The sequence below is a fragment of the Meleagris gallopavo genome, chromosome 4 (assembly GCF_905368555.1).
Source record: "Meleagris gallopavo chromosome 4, MGAL_WU_HG_1.1, whole genome shotgun sequence".
NCBI classification, from domain to species: Eukaryota; Metazoa; Chordata; class Aves; order Galliformes; family Phasianidae; genus Meleagris; species Meleagris gallopavo.
Genome location: NC_139407.1, coordinates 18,789,185 through 18,806,452, shown reverse-complemented (window position 1 = coordinate 18,806,452; position 17,268 = coordinate 18,789,185). Strand labels below are relative to the sequence as shown.

The window sequence follows — 17,268 nt, the reverse complement described above, 5'->3', positions numbered from 1 at the left end:
GAGATATCATTTAACACAGTCTTCTACGCACCCAATGACTGGATTATTCCAAAATCTGGAGAGCAAAGTTGAAGCCAACTTATCTCCTATCTCATTTGACATTACATGTCATGAGCGGATCAGAACAATCCTGGAGGTCTACGATTCAGAAACAAACATGCAAGCAAGTCCTCCTCTTCCCTTTGCTCCACCCTTCACAAAGACAGACATAGAAAGGAAACATTAACTTCATAATGTCAGCATTTATTTACATGATCAAAGGTTTACATAGTTTGAAAAGTTGTCTCAACGGGAACCCAACCATTAGTGCCTCTCTTCAAAAATGAGATGACTTAAGATTTGAAGATGTGGCTTCAGAACACTTCAATGATCACGTGGAAAAAAGTACCAGGAATCAACTAAAACAAAAAATACACATCAAGAATGACATTAATTCTATACAACCAGCCTGAAACAAACACTTAAAAAAAACATTCTGTTCCTCCAATAATCTCCTCTCTCATAACAATACTTCTGGGCAAGCTCTATCCCTAGTCTATGTAAAGTTTGTCCTCAAAATGTTATCTGTTCACTTTAGCAGTTTGCCTGAAATAATTTTGAAACAACTCTTAACATACTGACATGACCATCCTTGGAAAAAAATCAAAGATTACGTTCAGCTGTTTGTCAACGATCTGAGATGCAAAACTCCAGTAAATAAAAGCTATTTATTGGCAAGCCATATAAGGGCAGATTGAATGCAACTTGCTTTCCCATGACACAGACTACACAGATGTTACTTTGCAAACAATTTGGAACTTGACTCACGGCTAAGTTTCTCTTAGTGCTTCCTTCCATCTCAAAAAGTGCATGTCTTGTCTGTAGCTCCTGCCAGGAGAAAAATCTCTCTCTCTTTTTTTTTTTAATAGTTAACAAAAATGAAAATCTAGAATTTGCTTTTATTTCTCGACTAAAAACACGTTCCATTAACATGAAAACCAGCCAAAAGTAAAAAGAATTTTGTCTTTAAAAATTACACTTGAGAAGCGTGGTTGCATCACTTTTAAGAAAAGAGGTTGTTTATCCGATTAGTTAGCTACTGTGAAGGGCAACAAAAACGTAAGGCAAAGCAACCTTTCTCCTTTAGAAAGAATAAATGTCATGCATCTATCTTCCATGATCAGAGAGATGAAAAAATATTTAGTCTTCTCATCTATGTGAACTATACTTTCATTCACCCTTAAAAGCAATCTCCCACAAACAACTCAGAAATTGCTGCCCATGTTCTATTTAACAGAGGACAAGCATCACAGTCTGACAAAACGATATTCGTCATGCTTATGTGGACAAAAACACCTTTTTCAATAGGGGGGTTTTTAAGTTAATTTTTAAAGCAAATCATTAGAGTAATTATATGGTATTTGGGGAAAAGAATATACCTTCTGGGCAAACAGAATCTCCATTCGCAGGCACTGGTGCCTAAAACAACAACAAAAAAACACTGTCAGTGTTTTGTTTGACAGATAACACACAAAGCTATTTTACTGCTGAAGCCAAGAGGTAACAATAAATGACAAAACAGGCAAAATAATGAGTGACAGACTAATGCCATCTCTAGTATATATCTATTCTACTACATTGTCTTAGAAGATAACAGGATTTTCCATTTACATGCTACAGAATAAAAATGCCTTTCCAATTACGTTATTATACATTTGTACATTTCATTATGAGGTACATATAAGAGGATATGTGTATATGCACACACATACACAGTTCGTATTACAGGTAGGCAAACATTTTAAAATAAATACGTAATCATACTCTTACAACTACATTTTGACAGAGGAGTCAGTTCTGTGCAGAGGGACAAATTGTTTTAAAATATAGGTCTGTCACTCCAGGTTCATTTCAAAGCTGGATACACTCTTCAATCACAGTATTACACAGCATGTCTTATCCTACTACTTAAGGGATGACATTAAAGCTGGTTTTAACACCAGCTGGAAGCACCTTGCTCACAATGAGGATGCTAGCCACTCTTATGGTAACAATTCTCTGTCCATCATCCCTCAGCTCCTCACAAACGGGCAAGTCTGACTGATGTGGAAGAAACAGCATCTCAGAATAAGGAATACTGCAACATTCACTCCCCCCCATACACAATTAGAGTACAAAACAAAAGGAGGACATTGGCAACTGACATGATACAAGCCTGTTCCAAAAAGACCTACCCAAACACACAACCCCAGGACTACTGACTTGGCTGAACCATGCAGCAAAGAGCGCCTCAGAGCTTTAAGTTTGAAGCCTCAGGAGAACAAAGCTGCAACATATCATCTGCATTGCTAGGTGGAACTTCCTGCCTTTGTAGCAGCATGCGAAGACATCAGTGAAAGCCTTGCAGCATTCTGCAGGCAGGCTGACCCGCAGGCAGTGCAGGTGGGCTGAGCACAGGGCAGCACTCAAACTGAGTTCACAGGCCTGACTGTCTCCAAGCAGGAGCAGGGCTTGCTCTGCTCAACAGCAAGTCAAAGTCTCTGAGGAGGAAAGGGAAAAAGCAGCATTCTTTCTCCTGCTTTACTCGGGGTTAATATGTGCACAGAGAGGTTACATGACAGGTCTGAAAGGATGTGCTGACCTTATCAACAGACCACTACCTTTTTTTTTTCCACAAGGCAGGGAGAACCAGTGGTCACCATCTAGAAGCAGATGCTTGCCACTTCTGCAGCAATTGCTCAGAAAGTTTAAGACAAGTACTTGGCACCTTCCCACCAAGAACAGGTCAAAAATTTATTACACTGAATCAAGAACCTCTTCGCTACAGAATATCCCTTTCATCGGAGACATTGCTTCAGATGACCCTGCTTAAAGCAAGGGGCTTGGATTAGATGATCCCAAGCAGTCCCTTTTAGCCCAACCACTCTGTGTCATTTTGTTTAGGATATCACCTCTCCACGCTCAACTCTCTGGGTCACAACCTGGCACTAAACTGAAAATTCTGCTTCTCTGAAGTCCCAAATGGAAAAGACTGCTCAGAGAGAAAAGAACTACAAGACAGGCGGTTGACAGGCTTTCCTGGTTAGATCTAAATTACTCCAAACATATTAGTAAATACACATATCCAAACACCGTTGGAGGTTTTTCTAAATTAAGGAAAAGTCAAATGTAAGACATTTTTCTGCATTTTAATCAAAAGATACCTCATCCAGCAGAGTGATCTTAGTTCATTTTCTCTCCAGCATTATAAGGGAGGAATTATGTGATAAGTCTGAGAAACTGCACTACCAACTATATATAGATTGCCTTGGAGATTTTCCAGCTTCAAAAGTCCTCAGTGGCTCCTTTTCAAAGCAAGTGAGCAAGCAGTTCTCAGGATTAATGTTAAACAAAGGTTTGGCTGTCCCGGTCAGTTTTACAGATGGCAACACTTAAAAGCCTGAAATAAACAGTACATCTTAGACCTAACACGTTCAGCTACAAAGCTCTGTTCCTCCTGGGTTTAGTTTTCAACATGTACTAACACTGAAGCTGAGAAAGATGAAACAATTTTCAGATGTTAAGAAACAGCAGAAATTTTAATCACCTAGAGTGTTACTACCCAAGTGGGCTTGCAGTTGCAGGGGGACAGTATAATTCTGGCTGGTTCAAACATTCTGTACGTGGTCCCACATGCACATATCATCTTCCGATCTCTTCGGAATTGACTGGACATGGCAACTTCAGCAGCTGCAGTTATTCCTAATTTGCCATCAGTACAAATGACAGCTCCCTATCTGTAAACTAGCTAAGCAGAACAAAAATTCCCTAAATTCAAACCATTCTAGTCCCATATCTGTAAAATAATGGAAGGTCAAATATCAGCAAAACAAATCCTATCGATTTGAATGAGATGATCTTGGGAATTATCCCAGCAAAAATACATGATATTCTCATTACAGCATGATTTGGTAAGCACTTCTTAAGGATTTGTTTTGTATCTTAGCTACAGTTCTGCTTACAAAAAAAAAAAACAAAAACAAAAAAAAACCACCTGTTTTACAATAATACTGAGTGTTGAAATTTCTTTTTTTGCTTAACATTCAAAATATCTGACTTAAGGCAAATATCCCATTCAGAAACTCCATAGTGCAGAAGCAGAAGTGTAGGGAAAAAACTCTCAGTGCAAAAATAAGCTCAGAAATTTTGCAAAAGCCAAAATAAGTTTCTTACTGTACTTGCAGATAAAAATCTCTACCTCCGCTTTTGCTCTTCTGCTATTGCCCAGAAGTTAGTAAATGAACATAAATTAGAAGGAAAATGTATCTGCTTTCAGTTGAAACAAACAAACAAACAAAAAAACACAATCAGAAAAAACAAGCAAACAAACAAAAAACCCCAAACCCCAAGCCAGACACAGGCGGCTTTCATTTAAAACTACCACAGCCATTAAAATTCTGCAGCCAACACTCACGTACTTTCACTTTTGTGTGAAAGACATGAGTGCCTGACAACCAAAGTGGGCAGTACAGTGTACCAGACAAAAGGATATCTGCTTAAAATGTGCAAGTCAGCTTCCCTGCTTGCATTCTGAGCTTGACTGTACACCATTCTTACTTAAAGAGCGTTTGTGCTTTTCTTAGTTACTGCAGACTGGAAATTGCATGCGGTAACAACAGCATTCAAAATAGAACTGCTTCTATTTTCCCCATCTGAAAAAAAGCAGTAAGAGATGGTAGCCTACAAAGCCAATTAAAATGCTTAGAATGAACTCTAACTGAACGATGAAGTTTGTGATAACTTCAAGAAAACAATATCACTTAAAGAAAATGCCAGACACAGAAGGGCTGGAAATGATAACATTTGATAAAAAGGCAAGTGTGCAAAACAAGGAAGATGTTAGAATTTGATACAGAGATTTGTTTTATAAATGGGACTTAATATTGCCTCCCTTCCCATTAAAAAAAAAAAAAAACAACAACAAAAAAGCAAAATGCAAAACAAAACCAAAAGAGACAAAATAAAACAGGAAAAATAATTATTTGGTGATTAATTAACTAGTGAATATTGCTGTTTTAGACAGATAATTATTTAGTCCCTCAATTCAAAAGTACAAGTAGCACAGAACTTGAAAGAAAAGGTCTGACACCATTCAAACCAAGAGTACATTTGAACTTGAAATCTGAGTTGCATTTCAATGCCCTCAAAATATGATTTGTAAATTTCAAAATATAAAAAAGGCAAATACTTTCTGACAGCTGTGACTGACATATCTTAAATGTCTGAAGTCCAAAATCAATTTTTTTTTAATTTAAAACTCAAAGTCCCATTAATCAACATGGACCCAAACACACATACAAGTGCAAGTACGTAAAGGTATTTTCAAGGAAATGGTGAAAGCATGTGACATGAACAAGTTTTGATACTTCTTTGTGACTTAAGCTGACTTTTCTGCACCTGATCAACTTGTTTAAGATAAAAAGGCACTGAGGACAACATTCTAGCAGAAATTGTGTTGGAATGTTACCAGCACAGACAGTGGACATAATGTCCTTTGACATCTGAACTTCCACCACTGCTGTGACTACTTGGGCAAAATACTGACTGTGCACAGCCCGAGTCAGTTAGCTACCCAAGCAGTTATGCATATCAGCAAAACACTTGCCACAAGCACTGACACATTCATAGTGTATGTAAAATAATAATGATTTTTTTAAAAGCAATACTTGGAGGTATTTTTCTCCGTTTAATTTCTGAAACTTTGTTTAAATTCCAGCATCCAAAACAGCATATTTTAAAGTAGAAGAAATTCTCCTCCGCTAGCATTTGCACATGAAAAGTATCAGACCTGCAGGACATTTTCCTCGCCTGAACAGGAAACCTGCATGTTTTAATTTTATGTTAATTTGCAAAATATGACAGGCATTCTTCACAAAACATTCAGAAAAGCACTCCCTTCTTTTACAGCAACGCACTCAATTATGCAAGTAGACAAACAAAGGATCCCTTTAGCGATTAGGGACTACAGTCAGCTAGTCAATGAGCTCTAACACTGGGTGGTAACTCCTGGCAACAGGGGAGACAGAGAAGACAGTGGGCTAGATACAAATAGCAGTCCATCTTGCTATCCAGGATCAAAAGGAAAAACCAACACATCAGAACAGTAATGAACCTGCCAGAAAAATGCAACTGAAGCACTGCAATAGAAGCTTTCTGTTATGATGCTTACACTTACCCCACAACATTTGTGTTTCTTCTTTCAATTAATACCTTAATTTTTTATTTAATTAGGGACCACATCAGTTTAGGTATTTTATCTCAGTTTTGGAGCACCGAGTGTTTTTTTTTTTTTTTTTTTTCTATTTATTACTTTTTAAAAAGGGTGAAATAAAGTAAGAACTGTCCTCACCGACTGCACAATTGATCGGGCCTCCTCCTCACTGCAACAAAAAGGGCTGCCACTCACCAGAACATTTGTGCTGAAAAATAAAGATTAAAAAGTGTTTTATCAATCAATGGAAAAGAAACAACGCACAATTAGTACCTATGGAAAAAAAAAACAAAACATCTTCACATACATACAGAGCTCAGAAATGTATTGCTCATGAAATGAGGAAGCCAAAAATGCAAAGTAACAAGTAACACTGGAAGGGAATGAGAGTTTCTCTGGGTTTGGGTTTTTTTAGGCTATAAATTCTACACTAATATAAGCAGTACTCACACTTCTGGCAGCTCACTTGGGTACAGTTCAGAGGACTGCAGTTAATAAACTAAATCCCCTTGAAAAGTCAACAGAGAAACTGGCATTTCTACAGGGAGCTGAACACCACCTAGATGGCTAGCAGTGATGGCATGAATCACCCCTTGTCTCTTGTGCTTTAAAGGATGGCCAAATTCTACAGCAAGCCACTCGTATATTACAGTAAACTGCCTGCAGCATACAGCAAGGAGAATTAAAACAAAAAGCAGGTCAAAACTCTGCTTTTACATAAAGCAGCAGATATCGGTACTTCCATAATGCAGACACAACTTCGGGGCCAACTATTTTTCAGACAAGTTTCTCTGCAGACTATGAATATGTATCTGTTCATAGCAGAAATGAGTTTGGTCATGAGTTTTTAGGGTCTTAAACAACAAATGGCATTAATTCTCAAAGCAAGACTGAGTTTTTAGTTATTTTTAAACTACATCAACAAGAAGTTCAAAGTGGCCCCGAAACAATCAGGACTCAAAGTCTGAATATTTCCTGTAATATTCTTGTAGTCCTATAGCAGAACTACCAACACGTGTTAAGTGCTCAGCCACTCAAGAGTCACATTTTGCCAACAAAGTACAAGAGGACACAGCCTCCCCCACAGCCTTTGCCCTCTGGTTTAGTTAAAGGTAATCCACAGCCCTTGAAAATCACCAGTCCAATAGCTCTCCACTATTCTAGGCCACTGGTGCCAGAAATGCCAACACAAGCCAGCTTGGAAAGCTTAATGTAGTTCAGTTTAATTTAGATGAGGTCAAAGGGGGGTAATGAGCCATGATGTGGCAGTTCAGAGAACAACTAGATAAAATTATGGAATCTGAAGCTGCAAAAGAACATCACAGCTATACAGCACCGAAAGACAGAACAAACACTGGCAAGATCTGCATGGGATTGCGTGAATCTCCCAAAATGATATCAAACCCTCCAGAGTCATTATTAGTAAGTTTAAATAATCTATGTCACTTTGACATAACCAAAAAATTTCTAGAATCACTTACAGCCAGTTAATCATTATCGTACAAGGTGCAACTAGTCAATGATAGTCAATTATCAATCAAAACCACGGGTACTTTTGCCACCTCAAAGTAAAATTCAAGCATTTGAGGCACAGCTGCCACATGCAGAATACCAACAGCCCTAGCACAATGCAAAGAAAAAAAAGAAAAAAAGATGTGGCTGGGTACTTACCATTTAACAGTACCTCCTTCCGTTTTTTTATGAAGCAAAGCTTTCCAGTATTCATGGGTAGATTTAATAATTTCAACAGCAAAATCCTAGTTTACATCAAGGAAAAATGTTATGATTTAAAAGGTTATTAAACAGAAAAAAAAAAAGACATAGAACTAGTTTATTAAGACACACTGGCTCATGTATTATTTTAAGGGACCTCCTTTGAGGCCTCATTAAATTTCTGGGAAATATAACAGCATTTTTTATGAAAAAACTGAGCTTCGCTATCTGTCAAACACACTGGCAACATATTCAGGACTTTTCCTCAGTCTGCAGCCAGAAAACAGGAAAGCTGCATGAAAAAACAAAGTCAGCACTAGATGTTAAACAGACACCTACAGCTGCAGAAAATCATACCAGGTCCTAAATGGGACAAAGTGTGTGAGATATGACTCTTCTGTTATGTGTGCACATCAGGGTCAGAGTTAAGGTTTACTCTCCAGTGGCAAAATGTGCATTTACTTCATTAATTGCCCAACCGTACGCTTAAGCATTTGCGACAAACAACGTAACTTTGTCGGCTGCTTAACAATTTTTGTTTGTTTAAAAACCAAAGTAATATGAGGAGGGGAAGGGGGAATTAAAAAGTCTTAAACTTTTTTTTAAAAGCCCTCAGTGTTCAGATGATGATATCTAGACCGAGTAACAAAAATCTGCCAACAGAACACACACTTCCTAACAAGGAGTGACTTGGCAAAATGCCACTGGAACACTGTGAACTTCACCAGAGCTGCTGGAGCGCAGCCATGGCTGCCTCACCACATCCTGGGTCTCTAGAAATGCTAGAGAATTATTCAAGTGCTCCAAACCAGCTATGTCAGGGCATTTAGAGCCTCGAGCCTGAACTCTGATGGCCTGACAGGGATATACCCCCATTAAACTGTCGCTACAGTAGAATTACAGAGCAGGAAAATTTGAAAGAGTAGCTCCTGGGAGAACAAGTGAGAGATCACGTTATCCATCCTTACAACTCTACATTTGATTGATTTAAAAGACAGCTTTAGTGTAGAGGGGGGTCGGAGCATCTCTTTAAACAGACAGAATGCACAAAGCTATCTGTGCTGGTTAAAAGGCATTTTACAACTTTGATAGCACACTGCAGGCTGAACTCGCTGTCACATGAACATCATTCATTAGAAACCTATGATTCTTTGCAAAAAAAAAGTCTGCAGAGCGTACAGTACATTGAAAAGCATTTTTACTCAGATCACATGTGATTTCCTCTGGAAAAATCTAGGCATTTTATTCAGCAAGGTCTGCTCCCAGGCCCATTCTCCTTTCAAACTCTGGCCATTTTTTCCTATAGGATGTCTAAACAATCTTTCATTTTTTTCTAAAAAAGGTCAAAATATTTTTTAGCCTTGAAGCCAAAAACAGCTCAAATGTTCATAGACAGAATTATCCAGAAAAACCTATACCTTGAGCAAATATCAAATATGAGAAAATCCGCAATCTATTGCCTACCTTGAACTACACAGCCTTGAAAAATGTCAGGAAAATTTATCAATCAAGACTGAAAAAATATCTGAAAAGACAATCTGTTCATTTCTCTGACAAACAGAATGAAAAAGCTGTGACAAGCAATACAAACCTACACACGTATGTGTAAGTCATATCAGGGCTGGGACTGAATGCTTTCTACAGACTTCCTCTCATATCAAATGAATTTTCTCTGAATAAAGTGAAAGATAGTAAACATTACTTATTCCTATTTGAATACCTTCATTTAAAAATTCTTTTTGTTATTGCTCCTCTCTCTTTCCAATTCCAACAATTCTAGAATGTAACAAAGAGGTCACAGAAAAATCCAACTTTAACTTTGGATTATCTTCACCTTGTCTTTAAATTCTCCATTAAAAGCGAACTGATTTTCCAGTTTACCATCAGGGACTTTATAACACCGGAACCAGTCAATCGTAGCTTCAAGGTAACCTGGTTTGTGCTTCCTGACATCATCAATATCTGCAGGTTAAAAAAAAAAAAAAAAAAGAAAGAATATGGATCCTTTTTTTTACTAAGAATTTTTTTTTGCAATTTTCAAAGGCTCAAAGGCTTGCTAAGCAATTTGTTTTAATTGAGTACTTTCAAAATTATTGGGGAACTCCACTTTATTACATTAGCTATCCATAGTTGATATTTTATGATTTTAGCACCACACTAAACAGGGAAACCAGTTACCTCCTGCTCTTCCTTAATTAAGACCCAAGGGGACAATGAATAGAAAGGCCATACCCATGAAACAAAGAAGAAAACTCCATATTAATAGTTTTCATCTCAATAGGCAACCTCTTGCAACAATCAGGTTAAAATCTGTGTATTTTAAATCACCACCTCAAAACAAAATAGTCTTCGCTCCTCAAAAGTTACATTAAAGGCATCTCTTTGCTCATTAATTCTAAATTAAACCCATTAGATACAAGAAGGTTATGTTCCAGGAACATTAAACACAAACTTTGCTGAAAATCCCATGGTATCTGCAGACAGTGATAAGCCAGATAACCCTATACCTCTGCAGGTCTACTGTGCAAAGGTGGAAAAGGACACATAGAGCACGTCATCTGTGGAGCACCCTTAGGAGGCAGAAATGAACACTGTCTCAGTGGGTACAGAGAGAATAAGTACTTGCACAGCAATGCTGCTTGAGGGCTATACTGCTACGCACTTTGCGATCTTAAACACTTCCTATTTCCTTCTGCTGCACGTATCCAATTTTACCTGGTTTTCCTGGGAGGCTACCACCACTCCTGTCACTTGAAGTGAGGTGGTCTTCGTCCATATGAGTATCCACACTCTGGCAAATTAACTCTCTGACATCATGTTTAAATAGAAAAGCCCTCAGTGCAATTTTTATTCATTGTGATACGAGGATTTTGTCCTTTCTGGAAGCCAACCACTTTTTTTTTTTTGCTGGTGTAGCCCTTTTCTTCGCATTTAATTCTCTCTTACAGTCACTCCTGATGGAAATGGGAGCTGACTTTTTACTGCTGTGTGTTATACGCAGTTCTCCATCTATTTCATAACCTCATCTACCCAGTCCATCTTCTATGGCGTTATTCTCCTCTGGTGTTTTGCAAGTGACTTGCTCCCTTACTACCTTCCTAGCATCTCAACTTTCACCACACTGCTCAGCTACTTCATTTCTCCCATAGATACATCTCACTCTAAGACAGCTCCTGGCTCACAAACACTGCTGGTAGATGCTCCTCTGTCTGCTCAGCCTTACTCACTGTAACAGATCTCCAGAGGTGCTCAGTCCACCAGATTACCAGCTAGTTGTGTTCTTTTTGTCTTCAAGTGCCTAAATGTCTTCTTAAAGTCTAGTCTGTGAACCCAAACAAGGACATTTCTAAAGAGAAAACAGCATTGGACTTTTTCCAGTCTCTTAGTACAGACCTCTCAATTCTCTGCAGACTGCTGAGAGAGATGACATTTAGACTTAACTGTGAGTCCAAATGTGCACGGGAACATATGCTAAGTACTCATAGGCATCTGATAGATACCACTCCCAAATTCCTCTGGATCATACATTATCAAAAGAATGAAGTACAAAACTTTGAAGAACCCAAGGTACATTTTTGCTTCTGCACGCACTTAATAGAGCTATGTGTTTATGGACTTAGAGTAAAACACATTTTGAACTTGGCTGCTGGCCATGTGCCTGTAGAATATTAGGGAGTTTCACTGGCAGAATCCCAGAGAAAAAGCAAGGGCACATAAGGCTGTGCTGGAGGCAGGTCTTCTAAGCTAGAATGCACATTTAAGAGTACAAAACACTTCCACAGCTGCGAGATCAACAAAGAACAAATGATTTAGAAAACAGTCATCTTGTTCGGAAGCAAGATGCTTCATTCAGGCTCTAATAAAACAACAGCTCCAATTCAAACCAGGCTCCAGCACATGATCCTGTTCTCTCTCTGAACAAGCGAACGTCCTTCCTCCCATCTCGACCCCTTGTGATTTCCTCCTCTTGCAAGGTCTGAACTCACGTTTTCTAGTACTTACTGAAGTGACAATAGATACTGTAAAGCCTGTAAAGCAAACCAGGCTGCTGAAGCAATTTCCTAGACTCCCAGTGGTGGATGAACTCCAGGTTTCTGTCTCCGGACACTGCTTAAATTCAAGCATGCTTTCTCAGACTGCTGCTCCTTTTTTCTGGTTCCTGTTCCAATAAACCTTTCACCTAACTCTGCCTCTCCGTTTTTCTTACTAGATCATTTGCCTCCTACTCCCACAAAAATTGTTCAATAAAAGTGCTTTACTGTTTACTAAGTCACATGTGAGCCCCCTCCTATATGGCATTCCGTATTTATAGGCTTTGTTTATGTTTGTTTAGAGGACCCAAATAACAGAATAGCCTTTGGAGCAAGCTTTCATTACCTCCTTAACACAAGGACACTGACCTTCATGGGCAGAATCGTCTCTGTGAATTTCACTTTCTCACTACTGGAAAATACCTGGCATAGGTAAAAACAAATCAGGCCCATACAATGCTGTACCATCACATAGCCCCTGAAGTACTAACTGTTGTATATTGTGTTTCTGAGAAATTAAGAGGGATAGTGGTTGCTTGGATTTCCTTGGCTTCATCCAAACTACTCTCCAACTCAGCCAACCCTTCCCACGTTTTATTTATCTTTTCCTTATTATGATTGCTAGCTCCAGGGCACTAAATGGATCTTAAACTGTTGACTAAAAAAAGAAAATTGTATCATAATGGGAGCTGGTGGGCAAGCATCAGGAAAAAATACAACTAAACAAAACAAAACAAAACAAAAAAACCAACCCTGTTGCTGTGGAGTCCACACACAGCACAAAACACAAGGCAAACTGCAACTCTCCCATCACTCAACAGGTACCTCTTTGGTTTATTAAAAGGCACCACGGACAAACATGAAAGTCAACCTGCCTCCCACTTTCTTTGAAATCCAACCAGCATGTTTGGGGTACCAAGTGGAAGTAGAGAGACAAATATCTTCAGATAACAGAAGAGCAAGCAAAGAAAGGTGAAAGGAAATATAATATTCTGTACAGAGATTTTGTACATTAATACCGATAGAAACAAGCTGCATATCATGAGAAAGATACAAACAAATAAGAGATAGATGTCTTCTCCACAGCAGACACTGTCCTTGATCCGCTTACCTTTCCTCTGACTTGGGTTAGCAAAGGAGGCTAAGCACGAATGAGAGCAACAAGCATGTACTTGGTCAAATGTGATTTCATCTCTGCAAGCAAGCCCTCAATGTGACAGAAGACACGTCAAGAAGACAGGTCAAGCTCCCGCAGGCACATTTTTAGCACATATGTCCACCAGGTACTATGAGGAGATTTCTTTATACTGCCTCCATTTTTCTGGGCACCAAAATTAAGCAACAAGGATTAAAAAAATGGCTAATCATGTTAAGGGCTGCAATTCAGCCTCAATAAGAAAAATCTCGAGAGGCTGGCACAAACAACTGCTGCTAGCTCTCTGTCAAAGGAGCAAGCCAATGCAAATGCAGCTCCCAGTTCTATCAGGCTTTACAAAAGGGAGTGACAAAAGCATTTGTACAAAACTACCATTTTTAGTATGACAGATGCTGCTTCTTGCAAGCAAAGCTAACACAACATGCTAGCAGCAAGCTTTCTAAACAAGGTCTGTAGGAAGACAGGACATATGTTTTTAATAACATCTTATAAACATTCACAGGAAGCAGCAGCTACATTCCATATAAAGGCATTTGGTGTATTTTGTGCAGCATGGTGTGAGGGAGTGGGAGGGGGAGTCCTAGTACAGATAATTAATTCCTTTATATTTAATGTTTACACAAATCCACAACAAAGGTTTTCATGGCCTCTGTTGCTGCTCTGCATACAAATACACTCAAATGCAAAAGTATGTAACAATATACGGGACAAAATGTGCAATATACTTGATTTTTGCCATTTTGGGTTTGATCATGTAAACTCAAAAAGGCAATCTTCCATTGTACATTGGGAAAGAAGCATGACAATGTATCACAGTTAACTACATCACTACCAGCAAATTGCAATACAACAAAGCTGGTAGAAATCACCAACTTTTGTTTAATGTATTTAGGGATCTTTCCACCAAGCAATAGTATATAACGGTTGCTAAAATCCCAGGCCAGTAAATCACCTCAGAAATGCCATCCAGCATACACAAATGGCCCAATTCACGTTGGGCAGGCAAAACAACCTCTTGAAAGTCAGACCTTTCATAAGTTGCTTCAACTGTCAGTCACTTAAAACCTCTTTTCCAAGATGAAGATGCTGCATACATTCAGGCCAAATTACCGCACCAAAATAGGGCTCATTCTTTCTAAGCCCAATCTTGTAAAACACATCAGATATACATGTGAATTTCAGAGCATTAAATTCAATCCAAATTATGCGATGAACAGACAGGCAGCCTTTTCAGTCCAAGAATCTGCTTCTTCTCTTGGCCGGTATGCTACATTAAAAAAAAAAAAAAAGCCAGGTCTATTATACTGCCAAGATTTAGTGTTTCAGGGCACAGAGAGCTTTTAGGCCCTCTCCCAGATCCTTGTCTGAAGTAACTTCGTTGGTCTGTTATTAACCATCTGGCCAGCAATTGCTTGAGCAGAAAGACAACACAGTGGTTTCCAGGTATCACAAAGACAGATCTTACTGAACCAGATAAATACCTGAACACGTCTAGATATTAGACTAAATGAAGGTTTCTCTATATATAGACAGCTGCATCTCATGTGCAGCTTGTATCAGGAGATTGTCCTTGCACCCACCCATATTAAGTCCTATAAAAGCAAACGGATTACCTTCCAAAAGTCAGTCCAAAAAGACACTAAGTCTCTGCTCTTCCCACTGATGACACAGCTCCCACTCCAGCAGGTGTTGAGCATTGCTTACCATTCCTGTGTACTGCCACTATAAACCAGAGCTTTTTACTGCTCTGCATGAAATAGGGAGTTCTAGGCAGGGATTCCAATTTAAAACAGTATTTATCCATAAATGCCTGCAGGATAAAATACAGTGGAGAGCTATGAATAAACAATGAGGACCGCTCAGAAGTTGGGACTGCTCAGTTTTAAGTTCTGCGAAGTCTCAAAAAAATCAATTGCACTTACGAGAATGATCACAGTCCCTGAAGGAGAACATACAGAGTACCTGGGGTGTGCTTAAAGCAGCAAGTGAAGTTAACACACTGCGTGGGCTCAGGATGGGGTTTACAAGTAATCACCACTCCAGAGCCTTAGAATTATCTTCTCCAAATGTTCACTGGGGGCTGTGCACATACTGAGCTGAAAGCAAATGTGATGATTCTCTGTTCAATTCAAAATGTTTAGCAAATGATGCTAAAATGACTGGACATACTTAGAACGCAACACTTGGCCTCATCTTCCCCTAGGAGGCCACTACTGATAACATAGCAGCACGTCAATTATGAGGGAGATATCAGTTTTATCCAGACCTGCTGTCCCTTTATACAGAAATAACTAACATCTCCAGGAAAGGGAAAAAGACACATATAAAAGGATATATTGTATTGCCTACTCCAACAGATTTGCTTGTTTTTAGAACAAAGAAGGATTGCTGTTAAATACTGCAAGCTAGTCATGTTTTTTTTTTAAATACAGGACTGTAACTCCAACCCTGAAAGGAAATCATGTTGAACTAGATAAATATTTTTCCATGATGTGAACCTCAGAAAGGCAGCTCTTCTTGAAATTTTGCTTCCATTCTCTGATAAGAAAGCATACGCACAGCAATTACAGGTGAGGGTTTGCATTTAAAAAAAGACAAACTCTTACTCCCTTGCCAAACAAACCAAAGCTAACAGCTAACACAAATCAGTCATAACCTGTACAAAAACAAATACAATACAACCAACCTTCTGTTTTAGAACAAAGCTACTTAATCCAGTGGTATAAACTCTCAGTTTTATTCCTACTACTCAGTTGAACTCCTTTAAAATTCTTTCATCCACTTCTCTGATGAAACTCCCACAGATTATTAAAGAAAAAAATACGAAAGTAAACAGAATAAAGTACAGAAATAAAATGCTAATTATTTGTCTTTAAACTACTGACAATTATATCACATCCCAATAAAAACTACAGAGAGGTTTAAATTGAAACGAACAGTAACAACAAACTATTAATTACTCTTTCCCCAAGCTGAACTTCTTAATCTCTAACTGCAAAAATAGTTAAGTCATAAGAACTATGATGTAATTTATCTGCCCCACGATTTTAATCAGTATCAACCCAAGAGTTTCCTTTTCCTCATTTCCTCTTCTCCCCTTTTTCCCCCACAAGTATTCTCCACCTCAAAGCAACCTGCAAGAAAACTGAGAATGAAGGGCCAGGCCAGTGATATAGTTACTTTACATTCAGAAACCGGGAAAAAGACTCAGTGGCTGAGAAATACAATTCCTCAAAATTACTGGATACCCCTACTCCTAAAGAAAGGCCATGCTGTGCCTTGGTGAGATCTGCCAACAAAGAACAGGCTCTGACCATGAAGACTTAATGGTATATATGATTTTTGATCTCTTAACAGCCATTAACTGCCAGATAAAGCTCACATGATTCTCATGAATCTCAGAACAACTGCACTCAATAAAACGAAGCTCTGTTTATCCAGAGGAGAGTTGCACCTTATCTGTGCCATAAAAACCTAACTCCCTCTATCTTTAATATATTTACATCCTCTTCTTAAAAAGAGAAGCAAAATTATACCTCTCATTTTATTCAAACTGCTGCACATACATTTTACTTATTGAGTTTCATCTGGATACCAGAAGCATGATCATAAGGAGGAAGACTGCATAGGATATTTCATCCTGCAAAGCCAATCATCAGCAAGGCCAAGAGAAGGCTGCATCAAAAGTTCACTTTCCAAATTTCCAAGTTAATACGAGAAATCTTACTGTTCATATTAGCAACAATCCCTGGTAGTTAACGCAGTTACAAGTCACAAAACATTGGAAATGCTTTGTCAACAAGGAAAACAGCAGTGTGCTATGCAATCTGAGTGGGTAAATATGTACTACTACAATGGAGATACGACTAATTTTAAGAGATCTCTTTCAGAATGAATTGTCCCTGAAGACAGAAGACTTTCACTATATCAAGTCCTTGCAAAAATCCCCATCAACCTTTCCAAAAGTTCAGTATGAAAACATACATGCCCACTTTGAGGGAAGCATCTGAATTTAAACAGTGAAAAAAGAAAATTTTTGTCTCTTAGCTGTCTGTATCCTCTTGTCCTGGGTGGTGTAAACTCAGGTACAATCATTCAAGTGGGTGACACAACTTGCATTAAGAAAGGTAAAAATGCTT

General features: G+C 38.5%; 1 protein-coding gene and 1 long non-coding RNA gene across 3 annotated transcripts in view; both read right to left on the bottom strand.

Moving 5' to 3' along the window:
* Nucleotides 1–222: 222 nt before the first annotated feature.
* The window catches only part of PPA2 (inorganic pyrophosphatase 2), a 36,253-nt gene continuing 19,207 nt past the window's right edge, over nt 223–17,268 (bottom strand). For both annotated transcript variants that reach the window (XM_085222385.1, XM_085222386.1), the window contains exons 8-12: nt 9,777–9,904; nt 7,901–7,986; nt 6,368–6,437; nt 1,419–1,458; nt 223–398 (exon numbers count right to left, since the gene is read on the bottom strand). In XM_085222385.1, the coding sequence (XP_085078511.1) occupies nt 364–398; nt 1,419–1,458; nt 6,368–6,437; nt 7,901–7,986; nt 9,777–9,904 (359 nt within the window). In that variant the 3' untranslated portion in view covers nt 223–363. The remainder of the gene's footprint in view (nt 399–1,418; nt 1,459–6,367; nt 6,438–7,900; nt 7,987–9,776; nt 9,905–17,268) is intronic.
* Nucleotides 9,914–17,264, bottom strand: LOC146544427 (uncharacterized). Its single transcript, XR_014882888.1, has 2 exons — nt 14,743–17,264; nt 9,914–14,396 (listed from the first exon to the last, which is right to left on the bottom strand). It is a non-coding gene; the product is annotated as an uncharacterized LOC146544427 (long non-coding RNA).